General features: G+C 37.7%; 1 protein-coding gene across 1 annotated transcript; it reads left to right on the top strand.

Annotated features, from left to right (window-relative positions):
- Positions 1 to 8,250: 8,250 nt before the first annotated feature.
- LOC134323084 (uncharacterized) lies at positions 8,251 to 15,940 on the top strand. Its single transcript, XM_063004505.1, has 2 exons — positions 8,251 to 8,322; positions 13,390 to 15,940. Exon 2 carries the CDS (start codon positions 13,413 to 13,415, stop codon positions 14,757 to 14,759), a length of 1,347 nt encoding a protein of 448 aa, XP_062860575.1. The 5' UTR covers positions 8,251 to 8,322; positions 13,390 to 13,412; the 3' UTR covers positions 14,760 to 15,940.
- The last annotated feature ends 297 nt before the right edge of the window (positions 15,941 to 16,237 follow it).

The raw sequence follows: 16,237 nt of genomic DNA, 5'->3' as shown, positions 1-16,237 counted from the left end.
AACACGGACTATAAAAACCCATTTATTATATACCCTAAAATAAAAAAACCAGAGTTTCCGACTGCATGTGGCATACGAGTGGAAAATAATCCCATGATTAAAGTCGACAATCTCAAAACATATCTGCTCGGCTCCTACATAGAGCACCGCCTAGAGGTGAAAACTTTAAAGACAATTGCTATAGTGCTTCGTAGTGAAAAGGCAGAGTATCAGTGTTTCCTCTGCTGCAACGGAACCAACATCTCTGTACCTGCCACGTACAGCATTTACTCTAACCACTTTGGTTATGATTATGGAACGGCTGATATCACCTGCCAGGTGCCTAAAACGTGCACAACACCAATGCACGTGGCTATCACCTCTCCATCACCTCTAGGTGAAGCCTCACAGAATGTCCACGTCCTTCAACCAGTCAGAAATCCACAGACTCGTGATAATTTTACTTATGATTTTACTGTCTGTATTTCTGTCATGTATGATTACACCAACGTTTTGGAACTGGTGCAGACCATGGAAATGTTCAAGATACTCGGCATCCAGAGGGTGGCCATTTACAAGACGAACTGCGATCCTACTGTGCAGAAAGTGTTAGACTATTATGTCATGCAGAACTTTGTGGAGATCATCCCCTGGACCATATCATCTCACCTCAATGTGTCCAGAGGCTGGAAGAATTGGGTGTCACCAGGCGAGCTGCATTACTTCGGGCAAATCCCGGCACTGAATGACTGTGTGTATCGCTACATGTACCAGAGTCGCTATGTAGCCCTGCAGGACTTGGATGAAATAATCCTTCCTGTTCCTGTAAGTCTAAAGAACTGGACAGAACTCCTGCGTGAACTGGAAAGGAAATACGGTCGAAATGTGGGATTTAAGTTTGAGAATAATTTTTTCCCACTCACCATCAAGGAAACAAACCCAGATTATTCACCAGATTTATGGAAGAATGTCGTGGGGGTAAACATTTTAAAATATATGAAGAAATTAAGAAATGACCCCTCCAAATTCAACTTTAAAGTCATTGTTAATCCTCGCTTAGTGTATAGCGCTTCTGTACATGGTTTGCTGCAGTCTGTAGGAGGTACCATCCATGTGGACTATAATATTGCTCACATACATCATTTCAGAAACATGACATTTAAGGAACCGGAAAATTCCCTCTTACAGGACACACGACTTAGGGACTATGCAGACAGGCTGATCCCTGCCACTTCTAAAGTCCTCACTGAAGTTCTGGACGTTCAAAGAATTTCAAAATTCAGCAATCATATTTCTGTTGTGTCTTGACACACTGGTTAGATCTGAGGTAAGATCTGAGTCACTCATTCCACATTACTTATTACATAATAATTCACTAGAGGTCACAAAACAGGAAACGGCATGGACTCCAAGTTTGCTTGTGGCGAACAAGAGCAGCTAAAAGAAGAAAAACGAATAAATCTAAACAAATTTTAAATGCTGAAATTGACACATTAGCTAAATCCTTTTGATATGTGAAGAATTTAGTATAATTTGCACCAGGCTTGGCAAAACAATAATTTTTACACAGTTTTAATTATTAAACACAAGAAGTACAGTACCTAATACTGGTGACACTTGTAAGAAGTAATACATACTGAGCAATGTGTCCATAAAATTCAATCTATATCATCATTACCAGATGTTCAGGGGTTTTAACCATGAAGATAATTTAAGTTTAGAAGCACTTTAATGATTAGTGGTTTGAAATGTTTGAAATTGTAATAAAAGTAATGTAAATGTGAGATTTATAATGCTGGACCATTTTAACCTTTTTTATGCATTTTCTCCCCATTTTCCTCCAGATTTAGTGCACTCAATTTGGTCTTCCGCTGCTGAGAGATACCAGATTGCATCCAAGGAGAGCACGTCGCTGTACACGCCTCTTCCGACACGTGTACAGCTCTCCTCTTCTGTGCATTCTGCACAGGTTTCTCTTCTGCCAATCAGGGTCCTTACACAGCGTATGATGAACCACCCACCCACACATAGTCCTGCCCCCACCCTGGCCAGTTATTATCTGCTGCAGGCACTGCCAAGTATGCCCGCCAGATGGCGCCCAGCTGACCGGTGGTTTCGGTTCGAAACTCTGTGCTGGCATGCTAGCGGAATATCCCGCTGCACCACATGGGCTTCGACCATTTAAACCTTATGCATATGATAATGTTGTTACCTATTGATTATGTTATAAAAAAGTGTGTGTGTGTTTGTGTGTGTATGTGTGTATTTGACTGCAGTCATAAAACCACACACTGCTTCTTTCAACTTTCTATTTGATTGAATCCTGTGATAATGCTAAGTTTTTTTTATTTAAATAAAGATTTTATATATGTGTGTGTGTTTGTGTATTTGCCTTGTGATGGACTGGCAACCTGTCCAAGTGGTTTCTCACCTAGGAGGTTAAAGCGGAGGTAAAGCAGACAATAAATGAATAAATGAAAGTTATTAGTGATACACTTTATTTTACTGACAACTAAAGCCAAAACCCAAATGCTGTATTTTTATTATTAGTAATAGTAGTAAGTAGTTATTGTTGTAGTAATAGTAGCAATAGTAGTAGTAGCAGTAGTAGTAGTACCAGTATTATTGTTATTATTAGTAGTAGTAGTAGTAGCAATAGTAGTAGTACCAGTATTATTGTTATTATTATTAGTAGTAGTAGTAGCAATAGTAGTAGTAGCAGTAGTAGTAGTACCAGTATTATTGTTATTATTATTAGTAGTAGTAGTAGCAATAGTAGTAGTAGCAGTAGTAGTAGTAGTAACAGTATTATTGTTATTATTAGTAGTAGTAGCAGTAGTAACAGTATTATTGTTATTAGTAGTAGTAGTGGTAGTAGTTGTAGTAGTAGTAGCAATAGTAGTAGTAACAGTATTATTGTTATTATTAGTAGTAGTAGTAGCAATAGTAGTAACAGTATTTTTGCTATTAGTTGTAGTAGTAGTAACAGTATTATTGCTATTAGTAGTAGTAGTAGTTGTTGTAGTAGCAGTATTATTCTATTATTATTAGTAGTAGTTGTAGTAGTAGTAGTAGCAATAGTAACAGTATTATTGCTATTAGTAGTAGTTGTTGTAGTAGTAGTAACAGTATTATTATTAGTAGTAGTAGTAGTAGTAGCAATAGTAGTAGTGGTAACAGTATTATTGTTATTATTATTAGTAGTAGTTGTAGTAGTAGCAGTATTATTGTTATTATTATTAGTAGTAGTTGTAGTAGTAGCAATAATAGTAGTAGTAGTAACAGTATTATTACTATTAGTAGTAGCTGTAGTAGTAGTAGCAGTATTATTGTTATTATTATTAGTAATAGTTGTAGTAGTAGTAGTAGTAGTAGCAATAATAGTAGTAACAGTATTATTGTTATTATTATTAGTTGTAGTAGTAGTAGCAATAATAGTAGTAGTAGTAACAGTATTATTGTTATTATTAGTAGTAGTAGTTGTAGTAGTAGTAGCAATAGTAGTAGTAGTAGTAACAGTATTATTGTTATTATTAGTAGTAGTTGTAGTAGTAGCAATAATAGTAGTAGTAGTAACAGTATTATTGTTATTATTATTAGTAGTAGTTGTAGTAGTAGCAATAATAGTAGTAGTAGTAACAGTATTATTGCTATTAGTAGTAGCTGTAGTAGTAGTAGCAGTATTATTGTTATTATTAGTAGTAGTAGTTGTAGTAGTAGTAGCAATAGTAGTAGTAGTAGTAACAGTATTATTGTTATTATTAGTAGTAGTTGTTGTAGTAGTAGCAATAATAGTAGTAGTAGTAACAGTATTATTGCTATTAGTAGTAGCTGTAGTAGTAGTAGCAGTATTATTGTTATTATTATTATTAGTAGTAGTAGTTGTTGTAGTAGTAGCAATAATAGTAGTAGTAGTAACAGTATTATTGCTATTAGTAGTAGCTGTAGTAGCAGTAGCAGTATTATTGTTATTATTATTAGTAGTAGTAGTAGTTGTTGTAGTAGTAGCAATAATAGTAGTAGTAGTAACAGTATTATTGCTATTAGTAGTAGCTGTAGTAGTAGTAGCAGTATTATTATTAGTAGTAGTAGTAGTAGTTGTTGTAGTAGTAGCAATAATAGTAGTAGTAGTAACAGTATTATTGCTATTAGTAGTAGCTGCAGTAGCAGTATTATTGTTATTATTATTATTAGTAGTAGTTCCCAGCTAGCAGTGTACTATCGGGCCACATGTGGGTGAGGTGCGGGACATCTGGCGTACTGTCGGACTCGGGTGACGTCATTAGGGCCGAGTCTGGGCCGATATCTGTAGTAAGAGAAGCGGCTGAGTTCTGTATAACCGAACTCGGGCCACGTTCAGCATGAGGTATGTGGCCCACTATAAATATCAGAGACTCGGACCGATACCGGTAACTGTCTGGAAAACGATGGAATAATTTTAAATAAATTAAATAATTATTTTAACTTGTTAAATACCACATAATTATAGGTAGTCTTTGTTAATATTATATATTTTTTTAGATAATTGATATGCTCTAATGACTGAGACATGAACGACAAAAATGATTAGGGGAAATAGTGCAGGTTAAATTAATTATGCCAAAATTATTTTTTTGTTATTGAAATATACTACCCAAATAAAAAAATGGGACAGTATACTTACAGTTTCTTACATTTACATCGACTCACATTCTAAAAACGTTGGAACTGGAACATTTAGGGCTAGTAATAAGTTAAAAAAACAACTAAATAATGTAATGATTTCAAACAGGTGATGTCAACAGTTGATTATGATCATGAATTGGCACAAATCATGTTCAAATGAAAGGAAGAAAACAGGTTAATTGTTAAGGTGGTTTACAGGCTTAAAAGAACAATCTTTATATTTAAAATGACCGCTTCCATTTATACTAACAGCATTTACTTTTACTTCTACTTTTAATACTTAAGTACATTTAATATCAAATTACTTTTGATACTTAAGTACATTAAACATCAGATACTTTTAGACTTTTACTCAAGTAATATTCTAAAAGGTGACTTTTACCTCTATCAAAGTAAATTTCTGGTAAGATACTTGTACTTTTACTCAAGTATGGCATTCCGGTACTTTATACACCAATAAAGAATAAAACATTAGAAATTAACAAAAATGGAGAAATGTACATTTTCATATACCGACATATATCATGTCACTTGCACTACTTACTACAACTACACTACATAATACAAGTCTTACAGCGTGGGTACAGTAACGAATTATACAATGTACTCCAGCGTGGGTACAGTAACACAAAATTAAATATAGACATTTAACAAAAATAAAACACTAATTTTCATATAACCTAAGAAACTATTACCTTCATTATATGAAAATGTAAGTTTCTCGAATTAATAGATACGCACTAACCTAACGCAGCAAATTAGTAGTATTCACACACCCGTGCTTTGTTTTGGTTTGTTTGTTAGTTTATTAGGATTTTAACGTCATGTTTTACACTTTGGTTACATTCATGACAGGAACAGTAGTTACCCATTACACAAGATTCATCAGTTCACAAGGTTATATCAAACACAGACATGGACAATTTTTTGTATTTCTAATTCACCTCAGTGGGTAGCACTGTCGCCTCACAGCAAGAAGGTCCTGGGTTCGATCCTCAGGTGAGGCAGTCCGGGTCCTTTCTGTGTGGAGTTTGCATGTTCTCCCCGTGTCTGCGTGGGTTTCCTCGTGGAGCTCCGGTTTCCTCCCACAGTCCAAAAACATGCAAGTGAGGTGAATTGGAAATACAAAATTGTCTATGACTGTGTTTAACATTAATAACTTGTGAACGGATTAATCTTGTCACGAACGGGGGGCTAAGGCAAGACAAAGGGGCGGACACACACGCAGAGATGTATAACTCATGGGTTTATTAATAACAAAGGGCTAGGAACCTGACTAGAAACATGACTAGGAACCTGAGCTAGATACAGTACATGACTATTAACATGAGCTAGAAACATGACTTAACATGACTAAACGTGACTTAACATGACTTTGTAACAAGAGCTATGAACATGAGCTATACAGACCCAAACAGAGTCATTCAACAAAGCCAAACAGTCATGAACAGGAGTCAGTCCAACCAACATTGTTACAAAACAGTTCCCCATTTTGTGCTCCAGAGCACCTCTTAAATAGAGGGCAGCAAAGTACAGTGGTGCTTGAAATTTTGTGAACCCTTTAGAATTTTCTATATTTCTGCATAAATATGACCTAAAACATCATCAGATCAGAAGTCCTAAAAGTAGATGAGACAAATGAGACAAAAATATTGTACTTGGTCATTTATTTATTGAGGAAAATGATCCAATATTACATATTTGTGAGTGGCAAAAGTATGTGAACCTTTGCTTTCAGTATCTGGTGTGACCCCCCTTTGCAGCAATAACTGCAACTAAACGTTTCCGGTAACTGTTGATCAGTCCTGCACACCGGCATGGAGGAATTTTAGCCCATTCCTCCGTACAGAACAGCTTCAACTCTGGGATGTTGGTGGGTTTCCTCACATTAACTGCTCGCTTCAGGTCCTTCCACAACATTTCGATTGGATTAAGGTCAGGACTTTGACTTGGCCATTCCAAAACATTAACTTTATTCTTCTTTAACCATTCTTTGTAGAACGACTTGTGTGCTTAGGGTCGTTGTCTTGCTGCATGACCCACCTTCTCTTGAGATTCAGTTTATGGACAGATGTCCTGACATTTTCCTTAAGAATTCTGATATAATTCAGAATTCATTGTTCCATCAATGATGGCAAGCCGTCCTGGCCCAGATGCAGCAAAACAGGCCCAAACCATGATACTACCACCACCATGTTTCACAGATGGGATAGGGTTCTTATGCTGGAATGCAGTGTTTTCCTTTCTCCAAACATATCGCTTTTCATTTAAACCAAATGTTCTATTTTTGTCTCATCTGTCCACAAATCATTCTTCCAATAGTCTTCTGGCTTGTCCACGTGATCTGTAGCAAACTGCAGACAAGCAGCAATGTTCTTTTTGGAGAGCAGTGGCTTTCTCCTTGCAACCCTGCCATGCACACCATTGTTGTTCAGTGTTCTCCTGATGGTGGACTCATGAACATTAGCCAAGGTGAGAAAGGCCTTCATTAAAAGTTACCCTGGGGTCCTTTGTGACCTCGCCGACTATTACACACCTTGCTCTTGGAGTGATCTTTGTTGGTTGACCACTCCTGGAAAGGGTAACAATGGTCTTGAATTTCCTCCATTTGTATTGGTGGAGTCCAAACTCTTTAGAGATGGTTTTGTAACCTTTTCCAGCCTGATGAGCATCAACAACTCTTTTTCTGAGGTCCTCAGAAATCTCCTTTGTTCGTGCCATGATACACTACCACAAACATGTGTTGTGAAGAGCAGACTTTGATAGATCCCTGTTCTTTAAATAAAACAGGGTGCCCACTCACACCTGATTGTCATCCCATTGATTGAAAACACCTGACTCTAATTTCACCTTCAAATTAACTGCGAAACCTAGAGGTTCACATACTTTTGCAACTCACAAATATGTAATATTGGATCATTTTCCTCAATAAATAAATGACCAAGTATAATATTTTTGTCTCATTTGTTTAACTGGGTTCTCTTTATCTACTTTTAGGACTTGTGTGAAAATCTGATGATGTTTTAGGTCGTATTTATGCAGAAATATAGAAAATTCTAAAGTGTTCACAAACTTTCAAGCACCGCTGTAAATGGGTTTAAATATTAAATATAAAAACTATTTATTAAAAAAAAATTCAACATAATAAAAATATTAAAAAGAAAATCCTGGTTGATCATATTTTGGTTGTCCAAAAAGAGGACACTTGGCTAGATGGCAGCATGGGCCTGGTGGGCACCTGTACTGGGTTGCACTGTATATAGATGCGTGATTGGCTTTATTAACTAATACCATTACAAAAGCTTCTTTTGACTAACTAGGTAAAAATCCTCACATTTCCTCTCAAAATTTGTGCAAAGCCTTTTCAGTGGTACCAAACTGTACAAATGTAGAAAAGCTCAGTTGCGTGTTAAAGTAAACATATAAAGCTAATAAGGAATTAAACAGATTAATTAAGGACATTTTATATGTATTAAAGGGGCTTTTAGAAAAGCATATTTGATCTGGACTTACACTATAATGTATTGTCCTTTAAAACACGGACAGCCCCTCTGGTAAATAGGAGGGGCATAGAAAGAGGCGTCTTCAGATTATATCAGATGTGTCAACGTCCTGTGTGTGTGTGTTTCACTGCGTGTGTTTGTTACAGAGTATGAAAACGGACGCTACACATTTCAGGTATTATATTTGTTTATTGCGCTTTATTTACAGTTTAATTTCTGATTTATTAAACGTTACGCTGGTGGAATTCACAGCCTACACTTACGTTTCTCCCCCGGTAGTTCATAAACACTTTTGGTTTTGGGTGTAACGGTTTCTTTTTGGTTCGTCACAGGAAACCAGTTTATTTTAGTTAAGGGAACTTCTGCTCCATGACCAATAACATGAAAATCAACCCAAAGCTCGAATAATACATAAAATACATGAAAAATAAGGTTAAAAGTAAATGTTTCTAAACATTTGTGGGATTCCTGGTGGTTTTTTCTGCGCCTCTAAAACACACAAAAACACCTAAATTTCTCTTAAAGGTCCAGATGTGCAAGTAAAGATAAAAAACCTAATAAAAACAAGCAGAACTTCTTACTGTTAATGTATTAAATCTGAAGTATCGAGGCTAACAGTGGCCTTGCAACATACTAATGCCTAAACACAGTTTCTAGTTTCTGGACTATAACCAAACATACACAAATGTGGGATCAAGGAAACCGTGAGAACTTGAACTATAAAAATTATTATTAATTCTTGAGAAAATGAATGAGTAATAATGTTGCAATTCTATAGTGTTGTTGCCAGATGTCAATCACAAACATAAGCGGATCAAGTCAATCATTAAGCACACATACTGCTCTAACTCAGAAATCATTTCACAAATTGTCACCAAACTTCAAATCACATAGCAAAGGGGGTTCAAAAGCTATGACAAAAAATATGTAACTGCAGTTCTAGGTGGCGCTATAACATGCCAGATAATGTTACACAAAGATTGTCCAATTGACATGAAATTTGGCATTGTGCTTCTGTGTCCTATCCTGCTTTGGGAATGGTCCCATACCTTTGGTGCACAGTGGGCTAATTTCTGCTTGAACCCCAGACATTATTGCTTGTATCAGTAATTTAATCAGTTTAATGTTAATCAGTTCTAACCAGTCTGATCAGTTTAAATAGCAACTAGACGTTCAACTGAGACAAATTGCAAGGATAATAAAAAAAAAAACAGGATGCACCTGGGTTTGATCCCCAGGCGGGACGGTCCAGGTCCTTTCTGTGCGAAGTTTGCATGTTCTTCCCGTGTCTGCGTGGGTTTTCTCCGAGAGCTCTGATTTCCTCCCACAGTCCAAAAACATGCAGTCAAGTTAATTGGAGACACTAAATTGCCCTATAGGTGAATGGGTATGTGTGTGTGTGTCTACCCTGCGATGGACTGGCGCCCTGTACAGGGTGTTACTGTGTGCCTTGCGCCTATTGAAAAGCTGGGATAGGCTCCAGAACCCTCCCGACCCTAATTGGATAAGCGGTTAAGACAGTGAGTGCCACAACAAATGGGTCTGAATACTTTTGTGAATAAAGAATTTCAGTGTATGGGTGATTAACTGTAGCCTGACAATATACAGTACTGGCTGCATCTTTTAACCTGCACGAGGCGGGTTCATACGTGAACCGATCTCCATCGTTCCCCGTCTCACTATGCAGGCACCATCAATCAGCCAGCAGAGGCCGTAATTGCAGCAGTGGGCTAACATATTTTACGGCTATTTTAAGCACCCAATCATTTGTAAATTAATTTAATACCAGACAAGTCGATAATCTTTTAAATAATCACATCAGATAACAAATTTTAGTGCAATTTAAGATTTCTACAAAGCTTCTGATAAAAACATGGTCCTGTCTGATACATAAGTGGTTTTGATTAATCGAAAGTTGCTCATTGCCTGATCATCATATCAGAAGAACATGTTCTGTGCCTAGCCTACTATTTGTATATGGTACTGTGGATAGTTTACAACCTAGGTTTGATGAACATTTTTATTATAAAAGTATGAAACAATCAATATAGAAGCCAATAATTCTAATGTTTTCAGCCTTTTCCACAGGTAGACATACATGCTAAACAGGCAAAAATATGTGGACACTTTTAATAGCCTAGTGGGTAGGGCAAGGGTTTTCACCGAGGGCCACATCAGCATTATTGTGGCCCTCAAAGGGCCGATTGTAACGTATTCTGCTGAGATTGCAGTCTGTTGTTTTTCTTGGAGGCTAAATTCTGCATTTATATTGTCCTCCTTTACCACAGACACAGCCTCATAACACAAGAGACGCAACGTTTTCTCTTCCTGAAGCACAAACTTGTTTTCATTTTCATTAAATTTCCTCCTTCTGCTTAATTTTCTTACTTATCTTCTTGTACATTTTAGGATCATGTGTAAATATTTCTTAACATCATCTACAGGCGGGATGTGTCACTTTGCAGGTCACAAAATCAGCCTGCATTTTGAGAGATGCAGTTAATGTAGGCTTTTACAGTGTATTTTAAGACAATTGTTTTGCCCTCGCTAATAGTTTATCCCCCTTTCTCAGCTAGACAGACAGACAGACAGACAGACAGCTCTCTTCAGAATACAGTCAGTTTATTTGCTTTCCAGCTGTGTGATACACTGTGTGCACCAGAATGAAGTAAAAATACAAACAATAAAAATAATAAAGAACTTAATACAGTAAAAGCACACAGCTGTAGTCAAGTGTTACATCTGGTACAATATGAGATTTAACCAAACGTAAAATAGCGCTAACGAGTTAGCATTTTGTGTAAAGATACTAATTGCTATAGTAACGGTAACAACTGCATTTAATTATGGTAAATTTGTAACTAAAACACTGTGATATACTCACTAAACATTAACAAACAACTGAGAATATAAACGCCACTACCTACAGACAATGCTTCTGTATTATACTGCAAGATAATTATTTATATTTATTATTATTGTTTACATTACTACCCGCGTTCTTTTGCCGTAAAAGTCACATGGCTTCTCAGCGAAGGTCAAAGTTAGTTGCCATGACTACGATGTCGCCAGTTGCACTTAAAGGCGCAGGTGTCTCATTAAATTATAACCGCGTCTCTGTAACGACTCGAACCATCACAACAATCATACAGTCGTTTAAGCTCTCGCGGGCCACATGAAATGACGTGGCGGGCCGGAGCTGGCCCGCGGGCCGTGAGTTTGACAGCCCTGGGGTAGGGTTTTGGGCTATCAACTGAAAGGTTAAAAGTTTGAGTCCCAGCTCTACCATGCAGCCACTGTTTGGCCCTTGAGCAAGGCCCTTAACCCTCTCAGCTTCAGGGGCTCCATACAATGGCTGACCCTGCTCTCTGACCCCAGCTTTCAAACAAGCTGGGATATGCGAAGAAAGAATTTTGTTATACTGTACACATGTATGTGTATATATGACAAATAAAGGCATTCTATTATATTCTATTTTATTCTATTAATGATAGCTATTTTAGCCACACCCATTTCTAAGAGGTGTGCATAATCAATTATACAAATATAAATTATATCCTTTTGACCCTTTTGATGTAGTAAAACCTCAGTGGCAACCACAGAGCCCTGACCTCAACCTTACTGAATAGGATAAATAATTGCTCCACTTACCTTATAGGAGCACTTGGTAGTTCTACAATTACTGACTGTAGTCCATCTGTTTTTTGTTTTTTTTGCATGCTTTGTTAGCCCACTTTCATGCTGTTCTTCAATGGTCAGGACTCTCCCAGGACCACCACAGAGCAGGTATTATTTAGGTGGTGGATCATTCTCAGCACTGCAGTGACACTGACATGGTGGTGGTGTGTTAGTGTGTGTTGTGCTGGTATGAGTGGATAAGACATATTTACATGTTCGGCATTTAGCGGACGCCTTTATCCAAAGCGACTTACAGTACAGTTACAGTACAGTCTGAGCAATTTAGGGTTAAGGGCCTTGCTCAAAGGCCCAACAGCAGCAACCTGGCAGTGGTGCACTTGGTACCACCATAAGTGGTGGGGCTTGAACCAGCGACCTTCTGATTACTAGTCCAGTACCTTAACCACTAGGCTACGGCATGCCCACATTAATGCTGATGGAGTTTTTAAACACCTCACTGTCCCTGCTGGACTGAGAATAGCCCACCAACCAAAATATATCCAGCCAGCAGTGCCCCGTGGGCAGCTTCCTGTGACCACTGATGAAGGTCTTGAAGACCAACTCAAACAGCAGCAATAGATGAGCGATCGTCTCTGACTTTACATCTACGAGGTGAATCAACTAGGTAGGAGTGTCTAATAGAGTGGACAGTGAGTGGACATGGTATTTAAAAACTCCAGCAGTGCTGCTGTGTCTGATCCACTCATACCAGCATAACACACACTAACACACCACCACCATGTCAGTGTCACTGCAATCCACCACCTAAATAATACCTGCTCTGTGGGGGTCCTGACCATTGAAGAACAGGGTGAAAGCAGGCTAAAAAAAGGTATGTAGAGAAATAGATGGACTACAGTCAGTAATTGTAGTACTACAAATTGCTCTTATATGATAAGTGGAGCTGATAAAATGGACAGTAAGTGTAGAAACAAGGAGGTGGTTTTAATGTTATGGCTGATCAGTGTATCACTGATAGATCTTACAAATGCTGTTTTGAGTAAATAGTTACAGATCCGCAAGGCAAGACAAGTTTATACACACCTTTCATACACAGTGGCAATTCAAAGTGCTTTGGAATGTGTCCAAAGACACATTCCAAAATCCAAAGAGGGGCAACTTTATGAATAAAAGGGGAACTCCTCTAACAAACTGCAATTTATTGAACAGCACCCTTCATGAGTTAAGGCTAATTAATTAAGGGTTTATCGACCGTCTACACTGTATTCTTTAGTGAGATTATTTTGACAAGTTTGAGCATAAACACCACCCAAACACTGTGGACAAGCAAGAAGGCCTTTGATTAGGTACATTGTAGCTACTCCTGACTATTGAAGGCACTCATGCGTACAAGTAGTTTCTTGCACTTGAAGGTTCCTCTATTATTACTATTACCTAAACCAAATGCATAATATATTATTTATTTCATAAAAAAAATATTCTGGCACAGACTGGAACAAACTAGTTTTTTTTTTTTAGCAAATAGCACCAACTACCATTACATATTTGCACAATCATGTTAAAACTGCTCTCTGATGATATTTTTGTCTTTTATACTTCACAGGGCAAAAGCCTCCTTCAAGAATCATGTCAATCAAGAAACAAGCAAAAACTATCTGCATCATTAGCGCAATTTTTGTGTTCTTCTTCTGGTATTACTACTACATTACAGGACGTAACACGGACTATAAAAAACCATTTATTATATACCCTAAAATAAAAAAAACAAAGTTTCCGACTGCATGTGGCATACGAGTGGAAAATAATCCCATGCTTAAAGTCGACAATCTCAAAACATACCTGCTCGGCTCCTACATAGAGCACCGCCTAGAGGTGAAAACTTTAAAGACAATTGCTATAGTGCTTCGTAGTGAAAAGGCAGAGTATCAGTGTTTCCTCTGCTGCAACGGAACCAACATCTCTGTACCTGCCACGTACAGCATTCACTCCGACCACTTTGGTTTCAATTATGGAACGGCTGATATCACCTGTCAGGTGCCTGAAACGTGCACAACACCAATGCACGTGGCTATCACCTCTCCATCACCTCTAGGTAAAGCCTCACAGAATGTCAAAGTCATTCAACCGGTCAGAAATCAACAGACTCGTGATAATTTTACTTATGATTTTACTGTCTGTATTTCTGTCATGTATGATTACACCAACGTTTTGGAACTGGTGCAGACCATGGAAATGTTCAAGATACTCGGCATCCAGAGGGTGGCCATTTACAAGACGAACTGCGATCCTAATGTGCAGAAAGTGTTAGACTATTATGTCATGCAGAAATTTGTGGAGGTCATCCCCTGGACCATATCATCTCACCTCAAAGTGTCCAGAGGCTGGAAGAATTGGGAGTCACCAGGCGAGCTGCATTACTTCGGGCAAATCCCGGCACTGAATGACTGTGTTTATCGCTACATGTACCAGAGTCGCTATGTAGCCCTGCAGGACTTGGATGAAATAATCCTTCCCGTTCCTAAAGGTCTAGAGAACTGGACAGAACTCCTGCATGAACTGGAAAGGAAATACGGTCGAAATGTGGGATTTGAGTTTGAGAATAATTTTTTCCCACTCATCATCAAGGAAACAAACCCAGCTTATTCACCAGATTTATGGAAGAAGGTCATGGGTGTAAACATTTTACAATATGTGAAAAAATTAAGAATTGACCCCACCACATTCAACAACTTTAAAGTCATTGTTAATCCTCGTTCAGTGTATAGCGCTTCTGTACATGGTTTGCTGCAGTCTAAAGGAGGTACCATCCGTGTGGACTCTAATATTGCCCACATGTATCATTTCAGAAACATGACAATAAATGTACCGGAAAATTTCCTCTTACAGGACACACGACTTAGGGACTATGCAGGCAGGCTGATCCCTGCCATTTCTAATGTCCTCACAGAAGTGCTGGATGTTCAAACAATTTAAAATTTCAGCAATCATATTTCTGTTGTGTCTTGAGGTAAGATGTGAGTCAACCTTTCCACATTACTTATTACATAATAATTCACTAGAGGTCACAAAATAGGAAACGGCATGGACTCCAAGTTTGCTTGTGGCGAACAAGAGCAGCTAAAAGAAGAAAAACGAATAAATCTAAACAAATTTTAAATGCTGAAATTGACACATTAGCTAAATCCCTTTGATATGTGAAGAATTTAGTATAATTTGCACCAGGCTTGGCAAAACAATAATTTTTACACAGTTTTAATTATTAAACACAAGAAGTACAGTACCTAATACTGGTGACACTTGTAAGAAGTAATACATACTGGGCAATGTGTCCATAAAATTCAATCTATATCATAATTACCAGACGTTCATGGGTTTTAACCATGAAGATAATTTAAGTTTAGAAGCACTTTAATGATTATTGTTTTGAAATGTTTGAAATTGTAATAAAAGTAATATAAATGTGAGATTTATAATGCTGGACCATTTGAACCTTTTTTATGTATTTCCTTCCCATTTTCCTCCCGATTTAGTGCACTCAATTCTGTCTTCCGCTGCTGAGAGATACCAGATTGCATCCAAGGAGAGCATGTCGCTGTACACGCCTCTTCCGACACGTGTACAGCGCTCCTCTTCTCGCCTCTGCATTCTGCACAGGTTTCTCTTCTGCCAATCAGGGTCCTTACACAGCGTATGAAGAACCACCCACCCACACATAGTCCTGCCCCCACCCTGGCCAGCTATTATCTGCTGCAGGCACTGCCAAGTATGCCCGCCAGATGGCGCCCAGGCATGCTAGCAGAATATCTCGCTGCACCACCTGGGCGCTGATCATTTGAACCTTATGCATATGATAATGTTGTTATCTATTGATTATTTTATTTTAAAAAGTGTGTGCGTGTGTGTGTGTGCGCGTGTGTGTGTGTGCGTGCGTGTGTGTGTGTGCGTGCGTGCTGCAGTCATAAAACCACACACTGCTTCTTTCAGTTTTCTATTTGATTGAATCCTGTGATAATGCTGAGTTTTTTTTTATTTAAATAAAGATTTTATATATGTGTGTTTGTGTTTTTGCCTTGTGATGGACTGGCAACCTGTCCAAGTGGTTTCTCACCTAGGAGGTTAAAGCGGTGCAACAGACAATAAATGAATGAATGAAAGTTATTAGTGATACACTTTATTTTACTGACAGCTAAAGCCTAAACCCAAATGCTGTATTTTTAGTAGTAGTAGTAGTAGTTGTTGTTGTAGTAGTAGTAATAGTTGCAATAGTAGTAGTAGCAGTATTATTGTTATTAGTAGTAGCAGTAGTAGTAAAAATATTATTGTTATTATTATTAGTAGTAGTTTTTGTAGCAGTAGTAGCAATAGCAGTAGTAGTAACAGTATTATTATTATTAGTAGTAGTAGTAACAGTATTATTATTAGTAGTAGTAGTAGTATTTTTTTTTTATTTT

The sequence above is a fragment of the Trichomycterus rosablanca genome, chromosome 11, assembly GCF_030014385.1.
Source record: "Trichomycterus rosablanca isolate fTriRos1 chromosome 11, fTriRos1.hap1, whole genome shotgun sequence".
Lineage (NCBI taxonomy): Eukaryota > Metazoa > Chordata > Actinopteri > Siluriformes > Trichomycteridae > Trichomycterus > Trichomycterus rosablanca.
The sequence above is the reverse complement of the archived record's forward strand: the minus strand, read 5'-3'. Positions and strand labels throughout refer to the sequence as shown.